We start from the raw sequence: 15,946 nt of genomic DNA, 5'->3' as shown, positions 1-15,946 counted from the left end.
TCTGGCCTCAGGGAGTATGTCAGAGTATCTATACGGCCTGATGGGGCTGTGTGTTGCTCAAGATGTGCAGATTTCCTTGAAGACTTTCCCATCACTGTGTTGGTGTCCTTCTGAGCTTGCAGCAGCTGATGTAAAAGTGGGAGTTTGGGAAATACTAGTGTCTGGCTGTCTTGAAATATTTCATACAAACAAACCACAGTAGCTGGTAGGGCAGGTTGTCAGTGGTCTCTGCAAAAGGTAAGTTTCAAGCTCCTCCCCTTGGCCTCATAGTTCAAAAGTGGGCTGTTACCAGTGGCAGCAGGTCAACACTGAAAGCCCCAGTACGCGCAGAGACAAAGGGGAGGTGCTTTGGTCTGTTAGTTGCTGCTTTCAGCAATTCTGTTCCATTTTGCTTCTCAGCACATACTGATTGATGCAGGAAATTCTTAGAGGCTCAGTTTACCAAAAGCCTTGACTAAAAACCCAACATTTTTCCCCTCAGGCAGAATTGACCATTTATTTGAAAGACTTAAAACATGATCTCTCCTTATTGTCACTGAAAATTTTGTAGCTGCAGCAGAGAGGGAGAGTGTAGACTGGATTTTGCTGTCACCATCCCCTTGTATACCTATGGGACTTTACTTAGAGAAAAGCAATGCCTTAGTAGTACTACCCTGCAGTTTGTACATGTAAAGCCCTTTCCTGGAAGGGGACTGGAAGCAGGCTGTTGTACAAAAATATGAGAGCCTTTTTGCCTTTTTCTTTTCCATAAAACTGAGATTAATATGCTGCTGTGCAGCCAAAAATGTTGCAAACTATGAACTGATGGTCATTTTAGAAGACAGAACTTCTGGATCCTTTCAAGTTCCCACCCTTGAGTTACAGTGTGACTTTGAACAAGACATAGCAGCTGGGATTTTAAACAGCAGCCTTTGAAATGAGGAGTATGTGGGTTCCTTATTCTGTGCATCCCTTTCAGGGTGATTGCTCTTAGTCTGATGGGTTTGTTAAAGCTCGGGAGGTCTGATTACCCTCAAATTTTGAGTGATTCCTTGTAATGCTGACCATGACGTCTATGTGCCTTAGTTTTCCTAACAACAAAATAATCCTGAGAACACAGTATTTATCTTCCTTACAGCTGTGAGGTTTAGTGCTCTGCCAGGCACTTGGGACTCCTTAGATGAATCATGGGACATCAAGCTTATGGATTATTAATGACTAGTAATTACTCTCTAGCTGCTACTTACAGGTGGTCAGCAGCTTGAATGCAGCCCACAGTGATGGCAGCACCCGCCTGTCACGCCACGGTGGCTGCCCACGTACTGGTGCTATTTGGAGCTCATTCTGATTACTTCTCTTCAAGACCAAGTAATGGCTTTTAATAGGCTTGCCTGCCTTTTGCTTGGAGATGTGTTGTAATCACCTGTGTAACAATGGGCAGAGCTATAGGGGGTGCTGGAAAAGCAGCACTGAGCTCCCTCAGACTGTAGTCATCAGCGGCTGCTGCCTGGTCCTGGGGCTTTTCTCCCTTTGCTTAACCTTTCTGGAGCCAATCACCTTCACAAGCTCCTGAAAAATGAAAGAGGTGAGGACGTTGCCTGCCCCAGCAGGTGATCTCCTTTCTTGCAATGCTAATGGCCAGGCACTCTGAGCTGAGCAAACCTTTGAAAAATGAGAGGAGTTGTGCTTGGGATTTTTTCTATTGCTGGGGGACAGGCCACTGACTGCTGAGGTTGACACCAGGGTGTGTATTAATAGAGTTGCTAGGAGAGAGGTGGCAATGGGGTGCTCATGGAAAAGATGCAGAGCTGGTATCTGATAGCCTGGTCAAGCTGCATAGGGGAAGCATGGCAGGGAGTCATTTGCACAGCGTTAGGTCGCTAGCATACCTGAAATGGGACAGAGAGAGTTCCATGTTAGGACTTTGGTCCTTGAGTTGCTTTTCTGGTGTGTTCATTCTTAGACAGAATAAGGTAGTTGTGTCCCAAGGCAATCTGCTATTCAATTTAACATAGGAGCTTTTGGGGGAGGAGAGGTTTTCTGTGCTTTATCAACAGGCCAGCACTGATAATGAACTGTGTGAGTCCCATCCCAGGAGAAGAAAATCCTTGTGAGATAAGCACAGGGGAAGCTGAGAACTGTGGATTTACCGTCTACTTGCTCTAGGTAGCAGTAGAGCCATTTAAGGGCCAGTTACCCAGAGAAGCATTGGGGATAATTGTATCTGTTTCTAGGCTCTACACAAAGAGGCAGCCTGTCTGTGTGCTGGGCCAGGATCTTTTATTTTTGGCTGAGGCAACGAAAAATAATAACCATTTCCACCAAAAATCTGAGTCTCTATCATTATTCTGTACCCTAGTCAGGTGAATAACATTGTGCTATTCCCCTGTGCACACAATAATCCCAGCTTGCTCCTGAGAGACCATCAAATAATTCACCCAGGAAAGCATGATGACACTTAATTGCAGTTTGAGCAAGACCAGTTATGATCCTTTGTGGCATAGTTTGCTGCTCCCAGCAAGCCACCAATACCTCAAGGCTGAGGCTGTTGCGCCCAGCAGATGTTTGTTGCTTTTGTTGCTATGCTCCAAAGCCCTCCCCATTCTAGGAGATGGACAAATGCAATGTCCTCTTCCCTGAAAACACGAAAGTAAAGAGGAAAATCTTTTGCAAACCAACCACTGTTGTTTTTTTTCCTTGAACCGCATTCTAGTCTGGTCAGCATTCAAGTGTGGAAATGTGTGGTGCTGTGGTTAAAACAAGGGATGTGAGTCACGAGTCCTGAACTTGTAAATACCATTTTTTTTCCCCCCTGCATAACCTTGAGTAGATGACATGACCTGACAGTGGCTCTCCTTGCTTCCTCCACTCTGGGACCCTCATCCATAAAAGCTGTCAGAAGGCAGCAAATCACATGTTGTGAGTGCAGGTTTAGGTTAAGATATTTTTCTGAGGTTTGGGTGGGATTTGGTCTGGCATGATGGCACTTTGAGATTGGTACTGAATATAAAGTGTACCTGATTGACCTTAACTTTGATTATGCCCAGTGTTACTCTGTTCTGCTTCCTTTGTCACTTCAGCTTTTTTAGGGCTCAGAATCAACAGGCTTTGTTATGGACCTGCACTGTGCATTACTTCAGCCACAGCCTCAACAGGGTCCAAGACATGTGATGTTTTGTGCATTCCTGCAAGATATCTTGTGACTCTGGCCATTCTTTCAGGAGGTGTCTGTAGCCCATTGCTGCACTTCCTTGCTGAGGCAGGGCTGGAAGCAGCGTGCAGTTCCCTGCTGAATTGGAGTGTGATGCATATTATTTGAATAGCCCTGTCTTCAATACTGGGTGGGTTCTCCATGTCTCTTTCCTTGTGCGCCTAAGCTGAAAAAGTGGCATGAGAGAGCTGGACAGTGGGGATGTGTTCAGCACAAAGTTTATTTTGCTGAAGAGCACTGGTCCTAGTTTAAAAGTGTGATTTCCCTGGCTGAGCTACTCCTCCCTCAGATTCCTCATTATTGTCTACTTTCTCCAGTGGTAAATTGGAAGTAACCCCCTTCTCTTCAGTGTATTCCTGCACTGGTCTTCAACCTAACTGAGCAGAGTGCTCCCAGAAGACCCACCCCTTGTTTTAAGTGGCACTGTGCACAGCTGGGACTGTGAACTGGGGTATAGTGTCAGCAGATGTGTGTCTGGGGAAACTATCAGTACTTGATTGTATTCATCTCAGTATTCTGATAAAAGAAACTACAGTAGCCTGGGATACTGCTGCTATTAATCTTATTGCAAAAAACAGTTCCTGCTTTAATTGCCCAGTAGAATTGAACACCATTTTCCCTGTTACTGTCTTTATTTTGATTAAAAATTGTTCCTCTAGATGGTCTGTAAATGTTTTTTTCATGTTAGTAGAATTAGCTGAAGTTGAAAATATACCCTTGAAAGTCTCAATGTTTTCCATTTTTGTTTTGAAACACCTTTTCTGTCTGAAACTCAAAGATGGTTTGAAATCAACAACACATGTTTCAAGCCTGAATTAAATTTATTTTGACATACTTGTTTTACCTGAAAAATGAAGACTTTTGGTTGCTGTTGACTTTTCCTTTGGCCAGCAAGTGAACCGACAGATGGCTTTTATTGCTGCTGTTATGTGCAGTGCATGCCATGGGTCTGTTTGTGAGTTTGCCCTGGCAACCTACCTCTCTTGGTCCCTGGGGGATCCCTGGATGGGATTATCACACATTTAGTGTCAAAAGAAGTGCTCCTATGCTCTCTCATCCCTTCCCCACCCCATAAATCCTATTTTCTCTGCTATTTGGCCCCCATAGCCAGGATATCTGAGGGCATACTGGACTTCTGAAGGATTTCTTCTCCCAGCTTATTTACAAAACAAGGCTGGTCCCACTTTGCCTCTGTGAGGGGCTCAGGCATCTTGCCTAAGCTTTTCTGGCAGCAATGTCAGCCATGCCTCAGCCAAGACAATAGGTTTTATCCTGAGTGTGTCATCAGCCCAAGACATTGTTTAGCTGTGTGTCACTGTCACCATGTGCTCAGCTCCCGTCCATGTGCAGGATCTCCTTGTTTGAGACTTGGGAGTCAGAGTTCATGAGGCAGGCATTAACTTCCTGTGCTGTCTCCATGGTGCTGTACCAACGAGCCAGGGTTTGTGGATGGTTTAGTTTGGTTGCTAAAAAGAGAAAAGCGTAGATTTACTTATAAGAGGGCTTTTGTGGACTTTGTGAAGGATTCACATGTGCCTCAGCTGCTTCTATCTCTGCCCCTTCCTGTGTCAGGACGTGCATCCTGTTTAAAGTTGGGTTACCTCCCACATCTTAAAGCTCAGCCTAATTTCTTTTGCAACGAGCAGCATGTTGAGTGAGCCCAGTAGGTTACACCTCTTGGTAGCACCGCCTTGCTCATGCTGTGCTGTAAACAGTTTTCTGCTAGTGCTAGGTTCATCCTTGGGCATTTGCATTAATCATTTTGTAATTTTCTATTGGAGTTTACGTAATGTACCTAAGGGCATTACAGGGTCCTCACTGTTACGATGAGTGATTCACAACCCATAGTGCAGTGATTTCTTTCCCCTCCAATAACTCCGTCATAGAAGGGAGGGAGCAAAAGTGATAGGAGTTTGCTTATAAAGAGGCCAGATAATACACTGGGAAAAGAATGGGCTGAACTTATTTTCCTTTTTAAAAGCAACAGAAAAGGAAATAATTACATTCTCATAGTTGGACACTGCCACTTTACTGGATCTTACTTTTAAAACCCTCCTCTCTTCAGTCGACCCTATTTTCTCTTATCTCTTCATAGTTTTGGGTTGCCATCATTATAAGCATCAGTGCTGAGCTGCCAAATAGATTCCCAGAAAATTGTTTTGTACAAGAGAGGACTTATTAAACTGGAAGATATGTATGAGAGTCAGGTTATCATGCAAATAAATATTTTAACCTGATGATATTTAATGTTTTGATTTGAGTCCTAATAACTTAAAATGGTTCAATATAAAAATTAATTACAATTTCATAAAATAATTGTTAATGATTAATTAAATAACCATCATATAAATATTTTTATACTTGTAATTTAATCATTAAATAATATAATTAGAAAATAATTATGAATTACATATTTATTGACCTGAAAGTATGATCAGTCACCAAACTGGTGATATGGGAATCTCTGACACTTCCAATACTTTATTTTTCAACATAAAAATGACATCTGAGTCACAGATGTAAGAACAGGAGTTGGTAAAAGTAACTTGTATGTGCCTGGAAACCAGGCAGCCTTGGGTTTTACATGACAAACTGTTTCAGCAGCTCACTAATTTCTAGCCTGTATGCTGCAGGGTAATCAGTGCAATTCCCAGGAAATCCGTGAAGGTTTTAATGAGCCGTGACATGTTGAGCGCACAGTCAGCGTGAAGCAGTGCAGTGTGAGGAAGCTTTTGGCAAAGGCTGTTGCACATAGATCCTGGCTCCTGAGGAGCCAGCTGCTAATCCTGACACTCGCCCAGGGAAACTCAGCTATTGGGAGCTCTGTACCACCTTGCTTCATCTCTTTCACTATACAAGTGTTGTATCCATAAGCTACCTCTGATAAATAAATTTGCTAAATGAGTTTCCCATACTGGCTGGTTTGGGATACTCTCTGTAGGTGTCTCTGCTAGAACGCTCTTGTTCTTTGTTAGAGGACAGGGTAATCCCTAATTTTGCCAAGATTCAATTTTTCCAGAAGTCACGTATCTTAAAGGTGTACATCCCATTGTTTTCTGGGTGTGTGGATCAAAGCCTTCACTTAGCTAAAGTGATTATAACTTTTTGTATATGCCCCCACTTGCAGTTTTGTAAGTAGCATAAAAGCCTGAATCTGTTCTTTTGAGATTCACATTTTTATGCTGAGCTATTGATCGATATTTAGGAAGTGAAACTGCATGCTGGTGACCCAGGTGACTCATCCCAGTGACATACATAAACAAAATTGGAGAGAGAGCCCAAGGAAATTATGTTCATTTTGGATTTCAGCATCCTAAATAACACTTTTATGTAAAAATAATAAATAATAATTTAATACTTCCTTACTAGGAGGAACTTTGTTTTTAATTTGGTGGTCTAGAGTTTTGAATGGCCATGCTTAGATTTTAAAGGACTTATTTTATTTTAATCCATTTTAAAATGCAAGTATCATATTCTTACAAGGTCAAAGACAAGAAAATTCAGTAAACTAACTCTTTTTCAGTCAGATACCCACCTCTGCAAATCCAAATTGCAGCACTGGGACTCTGTAAGCCAAACAAAGAGCGAATGGAAAATCAAGCAAAATTTATTACAGGAAGGATGTCTTTTATTAGGTCAACTAATGTAGCTAAAAATAAGAAACTGGCATACTTATGTGTACACAAATACTGACATGCACAGACACAAAACTGGATTTGATTTTTGTTAAACACCAATGCATATATTAAAATGAAGAGAGAAAAGGGACAGCTACTGGCAGATGGCCTGGATTTTTAAAATTCTTTTTGCTGATGTGCTCCTAGTATCATGGGTGAAGAGATTCCCCATGGCACTCTTTGAATTACCTGGATTCTTTAACAGTCATTTCTGTCAGTTGAAAACTTGCTGAGTAGTAGCTAAAGATTTTGGGGAAATGAGTGCTGGGGACTGATGTACTGAGCACTGTGATGAAGATAGCCCAGCAACATGATGCAGTGGCTTTCAGGAGGTTCCTCCCTTCCTCCCCCCCTTAAACCACACACAAAAACACATCCTAGGTGGTCGAGGAGACTTTGCCTGCAAGTACAAAGTGGCTGAATTGCACATGTGATTGTTACACTGGGATAAAAGCTGGAGTCAGGACAAGGGCAGATCCCACTGCTTCAGTATTTGTACTTTTTGAAAAGCCAATTTGGCAAGCAGCATAACAAGAGCCTAACAAGTGGATGGACATATGGGGAGGCAAAATAATTGTGCATTAGGAAGACGGTGCAGATGTGAGCTGAAGGAAGGGCGTCACTCCATATGGCACACTGCTGACCTTCGGTTGGTGCCTGAATGACAGTACGCGGTGTGGGTCGCAGCATCTGAGCGCGGCCGCTTGGGGAGCGGGGCCCAGACCAGGCAGAACTGGATTCACACAGATCATCTGCCTCCTAGAAAACAATAAAGCAGCTCCCGACAGCTGTTGTGCCTGAGATCATCCTGGTATTGCTGCACCTTGCGCCTCTGACGCCTTCCCTGAGACACTTAGTGTGTTCCATGCTTCTGGAAAAATATATATTATTCCCACTACTAAAGTGGTGGTGGTGGCTTCCTAGTCCTTGTTAATCCTCTGTGCAGGAAGAGCAGAGATAAGTGTGCAGGATACCTAATTTCTGTCCGTGTTCCCAGGGTTTAAAAGCCTTTTTATGCCTTTGGAGAGGAAATTACTTAATTCTTTCAAGCAGAGAATATTTAAAATCCTGTGGTTAGCATGTTTATTTGAGAAACTTCTTGGATTTTTTTATAAACTAACCCCAGAGGGATATGCATGTTAGGCAGAGTAACAGTGTCACTCTTATTAGGAAACTGATGTGTGGAAGGCTTAATTCTTCAACCTAGAAATCCTTTGACAAAACACACTTGATAAGTCCAAACTATCACTTATGATTTATTGTCATTTGTTTTTCCCTTTCCCTTTTCAGCTGTTAATCCTGACACTGGCTTAGAGTTCGGCCTCATTTTATCAATGGCTGCTTGAAGTGCTCAGGAGGATTTGCTCCAGTATTCACCAGAAGTCTTTGATATATGAGATTGTAGGCTAACACTGATAATCTTTTGTGAGGAAGTGTCACAATACATACATCGATCATCCAAGCCTCTGTCTGTCAGACTCTCCACACTCAACCGTATTTTTCATGACACAATGCAGCGCATGGCCTTTAAATTACCCATCTGTCTGACAAATCAGTGAGTGTGGCAGAAACTGGCAGCAGTTTGACGTCGCCTATCACTTTAACTGAAGTGAAAGTAATGCAAACAGATTTATGGGATCCCCTTTGATTATAGACTATGAATATATTTGGAATTGATGTTTGTGAGAGAGACACAACAGAGAGGCGGGAAAGGCTTGTAGGCAAAAACACCAGTGTTGGGCTTGCAGCTTTGCATTTACCGTGAGGGAGATTGTTCTGTCCTAAATTTTTCCCTCCCCATATGGTTCGTATTATCTGAGCACCTCTGACCTTTTTTTCCTTTTTTTTCTTTCATCCTGAGTGATTATTTAGCTACTCGAAATCCATAATTTTATAAATATCAAAGCTGAGTTTTCTTAAACTAAGTTGATGTGCAGCTGTTAAATATACCTGTAACATTCATTGCATGTCAGTAAATACTGCCAAATGTCCAAGTGTGCTTTGAATACAGTGGAGCACAGCAGAAGACAAGTACCTGGCAAGGATGGCTGCTTACTGTGATGCTGATGAGGACTTGAGTTCTGTGATGGAGTAGAGCAAAGCATTGACTTGGGTTTTTTGATCCAATGGTTTATCTTTTTTGCAGAAGTAACCAAGACCTCGGCTTTTGCCTCTTGCCTACATGCAAAGGCTCTGGCCCCAGTATAGCATTGCCACGAACCTGGTTCACAATCAAAGTCTGCCATAGCAAGCCTGGATTTTTAGGAAGAGAGTTTTATCCTACTCATTGACGCAGTTGTTTAAGTGTAGAGGTGATGCTGAAAACTGAGACAGAGAACTACTGAGTATCTTGTGTAGGCAACAGCAAGCCCAACAACTCATGCCTGCAGCTGAGCTCTGGAAGCCCAGAGCCATTCAGTCCAAGTAAGTGGTAGGGTGGTATCCTTTGGGTGTTAGCACATTTGTAGAATCATTTTCTGAGCTCTGGAGCTTACACAAGCTTCTTTTGAAATGCTGCTTCCCTTTCTTCAGAGAAGCTGTAGACTTAAGTGATGCCCCTTTTTTTAAAGAAATAGTTTTCATGAACAAAGGTGCAGGCATTGGAAGTCACTCAACAAAACAGTTGTGGTTCTGCTGTGATGGCTTTTGCTTGGTTTCCCGAGGAAATTGAGATTTGTGAGTTTGCCACAGAAACTCAGCCCATTCTCTGAACACCTTCAGAGTTTTCTTATGCCAGGCAGCGTTGAGCCAAGAGCAATCTGTGACTGGTGTGGGTTTTTGTATTCCTGCTGCAACAGCCTTTGGTAGCTGGGGAGGATCATGATCTACAGCTGCTTAGCTTTGAGATAAGTATCTATATTTGGAATCCTTCTCCTGAATTTGCTTGGGGGCTGTTGTCATAACCTTGAGCTGAATTTGGTTTGTTGATCCCAGCATGCAGCCTATCTGAGGTGTCCCACCGAGGTTACCATGTAGTAGCTTTTTCATTACCCTGGCTGCTTGCCCCAGGAAAGGCTAGGTGGTCTTTGGGGTCTGTCTCTCTACCTCTTCCTGTCTGGAACTTGGTTAGTGGGAACCTGTGCAAAGCTTTATTTTGGCTAAAGGAAGCCCTGACATATTAGCCCCTAGTGGACTAGGACACCCCCAGTGCTTGCTTTTTTCAAATCCAATCTACTCCTGTTTTAAAATCTCCACCCACAGTGCTCCCATCAGATCCTGCCTGCCTGCATCCCACATCCATCCCGAAAAACTCACTGGAGAGCCCTGTGTGCAAGTCCCACACTATGTTGGTGTTCCTGAGGGAAGCCACATCTATACTGGAGCACAGAAGACACACATACTATCCCAGTGTAATGTTCAAAGCACAGACATTAGCCAGGCTAGGATCACAGTGAAAATGAGAGCTACGGATTGTGTCTCTGTTAATGTTGCTGCTCTGGTATAATCCTGTAAGAGTTTTTTTCAAGCACAGTTTTGTCAGTCGAGGATCCCACCAAGGCAAGCATGACATGGGTGGAGCTGTTGCTTTAGGCATGTTCTGCATAGCTCTAGTAGCAGAGCAAAGAGCGCATGTGATCACAGTCCCAATGTGGTCCCTTTTGGTTTAAGCCAGTCCTAAGCTATTCTCTATATGCAGGAGCTCTGAAAATCAAGGGAAGTATGAGCTTTATTACAGCATGGTTTGAATGTCATGTCTAGGACCCAGTGAAGGATACTGATGAAATGTAGCCTGGCCCCTCTGTTTATATTCCCTTTGACTAGCTGCTGATGAGTCAAAATATCTGCTTTTTAATAATGACTTCTTCTTCACCTCTAGGGAAGATGCATAAACTTCACTCGTGTGAAATCGGATGGAACCTCTGCCCCTCACAGCCCACCACCGAAGCTGCCATGGCGTGACAATGCTCCCCTCAACAATGCTCCAAGGAATCCTTCCTCTCCTGTATCTCTGCAACCCCCTTCCAGGCAGCCACCTCCTGGACCGCCTCCATCCCGAGCCCCTCCTGGACCTCCTCCTTCGCGCCCGCCCCCGCAACCCATGGCTTAGAGTGCAGCAAGACCTGATTGACAAAACATGTCTCTTTGCTGAACACAGCATATTTATTGAGTATTGGTTTACAGTTAAAGATATCAGAATTTGTTGCTGGTCAGCAAAAAGAAAAAAAAAAAAAAGGAAAAAAGAAAAAAAAATTGCCAAGTGTCAATTTTAGTGTATGAATATATTTATACCACACATGCTGAGTAAACATTCAGTGGATAGATTCAGAGTTTTGGGGTATAGAAACAAACCAAAATGATCATCTAGATACAGTAGCAGCTTTTGTGTGTATACATTTGAAGATCTATTTAGATATGACATTGTCTGACTTGGTATGTCAGATCATTCACTAATAACTTTAGCCGGTACTCATGCATCAGTGGCTTTGATAGCTGCCACCTGCAAGTTGGTTCAACATAGTTCATCGAGGAATTTGCTTTCTTTTCCCCAACAGTACTGCATCCAGATGTTAATATGGATCAACAATTGCAAAGATAACTTTCTGCCTTTTGTTCTGCAGGTGGAATTTCCATGGAAGTTTTGAGAAGCCTATAACAATAATGTGCTAACATGAGACTACGTGCCAATAATCTAGCTCAATGATCTATCATAGAAGAGGGATATATTTTTTTTACCTGGAAAAATCAGTTTTGAGCCTGCCATCTCTGCATATGTTTAGACTTGGTTGCATAGGATAACCACTGAAGGCGAGATACTCTTATCTAGAAATTCAGACTTTGTACAAGACTTGGGTTCAGATTTGTCCAAAGTTCAGAGGAATTTTGAGAAAAAGATTTTAGCTAGGTGTTTAGTTTTCATTTACAGAAAGCATAGTCCAAAATGAAGCAAACATACACAGAATTTGAGCATAGACACTGTAGTAAGCAAACAGCATGTGTTGTTTATATCAGCAGCATTGAGGGACTGATTCTGTTGCTATTTGATTGGATAAATTTCCTTTTGATCTTACTGCCAGGAAGAATTCGATCCTTTTGTGATTCAAACATAAATTCCTCTTTGAGCAGCTCTTTCTTTAGACAGTACAGATCCCACTAATATGTAACCCTGCAGTCTACCTGTGGCTGAGAGGCATGGTGTGAAGAATGAGTAAGAGCTTTTATCCCTGTTTTATATGCTTGGCTGCTCTCCCATGACCTCAATTCTGGGTGTCATCAGAAAGTGATGGGAGCGCCCATACAGAGGTGGGAATTTATGACGCGGGATTGTGGGTCAGCCCATTATTAGTGTTCATTTAGCAATACCTGAGTGGGTTGTGCCCAGAGCATTCCCTAGTGAATCAAAATAACACCTGAGCTTGCTTTTTATCCACCACTACCTATTGTATTGGAGAAGAAACCTGTGCTGGTCTGCTTTGGCACTGGCTGTGTTTTTAGGATAGTTGTAGAAATAATGATATGTTGCATTATGACAGAGCATATACCTATTTCTCCATCTGTGTGTGGGTGCATAACACATCACAGTAGTTATTGGCACGTAAGTCTAAGATAAAACATTAACTGTATTGTGCAGTTGCTCCAGATTTAAGATGATCTCATGCAGTTGTTACAGGCATATAAAGTACTGGTACAAACAGAAATCAAGCTTAATGTTTCCAGTGGAAGGCCCACTTGCAGAACACCACCAAGCTCTCATCAGTTTATGCTGATCACTGTGACATGCCGTGTGTATGCAGCTGAGGCTGTCAAACATAACTCAGAAGAACCACAGAGCCTCTTTCTCCTCTTGCACTGCTCTGCTCTCTTGAGCTTAGCTCTTACCTCATGTATATTGGTGCAGGTAGTGGAATCACGGTCGTGAGTGCCAGCTGGCCTTGGAGCTGTTCCTAATTTAGGCCTGAGCCAGCAAAGCACTTCTGCATGGGTTAAAATGTCCTGCAGGTCAAGAGAAACTTCCTTATGCCCAAGTACTTTGCTGACCTGTGACTTCATTGTGATCAGAAAGGAGAATTGGGATGCACTCAACCCTATCCTCATTCTTTTTAGACACTTGAATAGGGTCTGCATAATTTGGTTGCTAAGAATGAATTTCTGCTTGGAAGGGAAAGAAGAGTGTGCGTATGTGTGTGTGCGCGCCTGTGTTTGTGTGTGGGAACTGTGTAGGGTTTTGTTTCGTTTCTCTTGCTTTACAAAAATTGCTTGAGAGTTGCATTCCTATGAATGGAAAGGCCTTTTGCAGCCAGTGTGACACACAGTCATCACTTATCTCTGTTTCTTTCAATTGAAAGGTGAAAGTAAAACAAGTCCAATTTTCCGCTACAGTTCTGGTGAAACTCTGCTTTTGACCCCAGTGAAAGGATCTGGATGACTGCAGTGAGAGGGCAGGGGGAAGGGTGGGGGAAGGTGCTTCACAGGCAGAGATCACAGATGGACATTATGTTGGTAATATGGAAACCCTGGAATAACCTTGCTGGGTCTAAGACCATTTGTAATGTGTGTGTACAGTGAATCTAACAGCTTCTCACGTTGGTTGTATAAGAACAATTAGCCAGCAAATGCTAACTAGAAATTGAAATAGCAGAGGGCAATAAAACCAATTCCCACACTGGGACAAAACAGGGCATTAAAGCTTTAGCTGCTTGTGCGACTGGGGAAGACCACTGCTCTGTAGATGCCAAGTCTCTTATCAGCAGGCAGCAGTGAGATTGAAGAAGTGACTTGGTGGGTCAAGAGTTAACTTTAGCTAATGAAAAAGCCTGGGAGCCAGATTTTGTCTTGTCTTGCACCTGTACAGATCTTGGGAGGGTGAGTAGGGTTGACTATTTACCGTGATGTTAATGTTGGTAGAATCTGAATCACTGCCAGTGCCAATGGAGGTGTTGGCTTAGGGAGGGCTTCTCACAGTCACACATCCAACATTCCTGTTGTTTGCAGTTGAGGAGAATATTCTTCTTTGCTGGAATAGACAGTCTTGCAGAGATAACACATACTAACAATTCTGCAGAACTTGCAAGTGCAGCAGAAATAGGAACAGTTTAGGTTTTGCCAAATCCCAGGTGAAGATTCATGTATGATAAAGCAGGAACCACCATGGATTTGAGAATTAGATTTGCCATAAATGGAATTTCCTGCATTCTCACTGTAAAAAAAATTAAGCATTTGGTGTGTAACTCACGTTTTGGCTGCAGCCTCCGTGACAGGGGCACTACAGGTTTAGTTTGCCAGTAAAGCAGGAAGAGAAGGTGAACTTTTTTGCCTTAAACTGAATTGCCTTTGCAACGGTGGGAGCAGTGAATGTGCTGCACTGGCTACAGAAAGGCCTTTGGTTGTATAGAAATGTACCTGTTTGCAGTGATCTCAGGCACTGTAACGGCACAGTAGGAGAAACTGGTTGCTATTTTATCATCTGTTGAGCTTGATCCTTACCTGGAATAAATCAAAATAGGCCAGCTGAAATCAAGGCACTAATATTGGTGTCCATCAGCTGAGAACTGTTTCAAAATAAATGAAGGGACAAGATCCCTCTAGCTGGCTTGATGTTTCAATGGGTTTTTTGGCACTCTTGTATATGTCAATTGTGATTACAGTAGTTACACTGCTAACAAATGTTCTCATGTGGGATGGTTCCCATGTATTTTCCAGTATGTAGCATTATTTGACACTTGCAAAAAGTGAATATCTAATGCTTCCCCAAATCCTAGAGGAAAATGTGGATTCATGGGCCCTTGGGCTCACACTTAGTACAGATGTGAAATGACACAAGGTGCAAAGCAGCAGGGAGGGAAACTCTATGTGTTTAAACCTGATTCAGAACCACATTGACCAAAGCATATTTACGGCCATATTTCAACCTCAGTGCATGTGTTGCCATCTGCGGGAGTAGCCTGCAGAGCAAACGGTCCTAAATAGAAAAAGGAAAAAAAAAAAAGGAAAAGAATCAGCTTCTCATGTGAAAGAGCAAGCATAACAATGAATGACATTATTTCCTGAACTGTACCAGTTCAAATGCATGTGCACCTGGTGCTCCTAATGCTTTTTACTCCTGTTGGTCTTCAGACAACATGATCAGTAACATACTTTCTCTCTTTAATCGTCGCTGGTTTTATTGTTGTTACTTTGTTTTGTTGTGGTTTGTTTGGGTTTTTTTTAAAGAAACATTTCACTGAGAAAACAGCCCTACTTCTGTAAATATAGAGTTTAATTTGGAGGAGACAGCACACTTCTGGATGTTACTGCTGGACAGTTATTTATTAAAAGGGGCTCAAGGTGAATAAATAGAGGTGGCTCAGGATACATGCATGCAAGTGTGATAATGCAGTATAGCATTTTCAGTTCTCTGTAGTTTTGGGGTAAGGGGAATTTTTGGGTCATCCTAGTTTTTGTAAAAGTTTGTTACTGGTATACTTTTGAATAATGCAGTAGAGATTCCTAACGTATAACAGTGCTTGAACAAATGTGTAGATTACAATAGAATTTTCATTTGGGGGATGAGGAGAAGGGTAGTGAGGGAGAAATGTTTTAGGAAATGTTTCAGGTTTTATGGGGAAAAATGTACTGTACTCAATTTTTAATTTTTTTGTTTGTTTAGAAAGATGTGGGTTTTTCGGAAACAGTGGGGGTGTGGGCTGATACATAGCTGGGGCATGGAGATGAGGGACAGAGGAGGTGGTAAGATTTTTGAGGGATAAAGAAGCTTTACATGGGGGTGTGGGTTTGTTACTGGTACATGTGGTACAAATTTCTGTAACTGACATGCTGCTTCCGTGTTATAATCACGTAACTTTCTGCGTTTTAGGGCGTGCTCTGTTTTTCTGAGAAAACCTTGCAAATGTAATGCCTGCATGCAAATGTGGGAGATGTAGACAAAATCTTATAATCCAACATAATGTAGTCTTAATGGCTTCAGAATCAACAATAAAAGTGCTTACTGGTTAAACACTACAAAGAATTTCATTGCAGGGTCATTTTAAGAGGGGATCTTAAAATGGGTATCTTCTTTCTAATCAGCTCAGCCGTGTAATGGTCAGGAGAAAAATGTGGAGTTGGACTGTCAGAATTACCACTCTCGACTTGCTGCTAATTT

At 42.4% G+C, this 15,946-nt stretch overlaps 1 protein-coding gene across 1 annotated transcript in view; it reads left to right on the top strand.

Annotated features, from left to right (window-relative positions):
* Window positions 1-11,075, top strand: part of ANTXRL (ANTXR like) — a 59,680-nt gene extending 48,605 nt beyond the window's left edge. Inside the window, exon 17 of the mRNA XM_082285821.1 lies at window positions 10,685-11,075. Within this exon, the coding sequence (XP_082141947.1) occupies window positions 10,685-10,915 (231 nt within the window). The 3' untranslated portion in view covers window positions 10,916-11,075. The remainder of the gene's footprint in view (window positions 1-10,684) is intronic.
* Window positions 11,076-15,946: the final 4,871 nt, after the last annotated feature.

The sequence above is a fragment of the Coloeus monedula genome (genome assembly GCF_965178545.1).
Source record: "Coloeus monedula genome assembly, chromosome: 8".
In the NCBI taxonomy this organism is placed as follows: Eukaryota; Metazoa; Chordata; class Aves; order Passeriformes; family Corvidae; genus Coloeus; species Coloeus monedula.
This window is presented reverse-complemented; position numbering and strand designations above follow the sequence as displayed.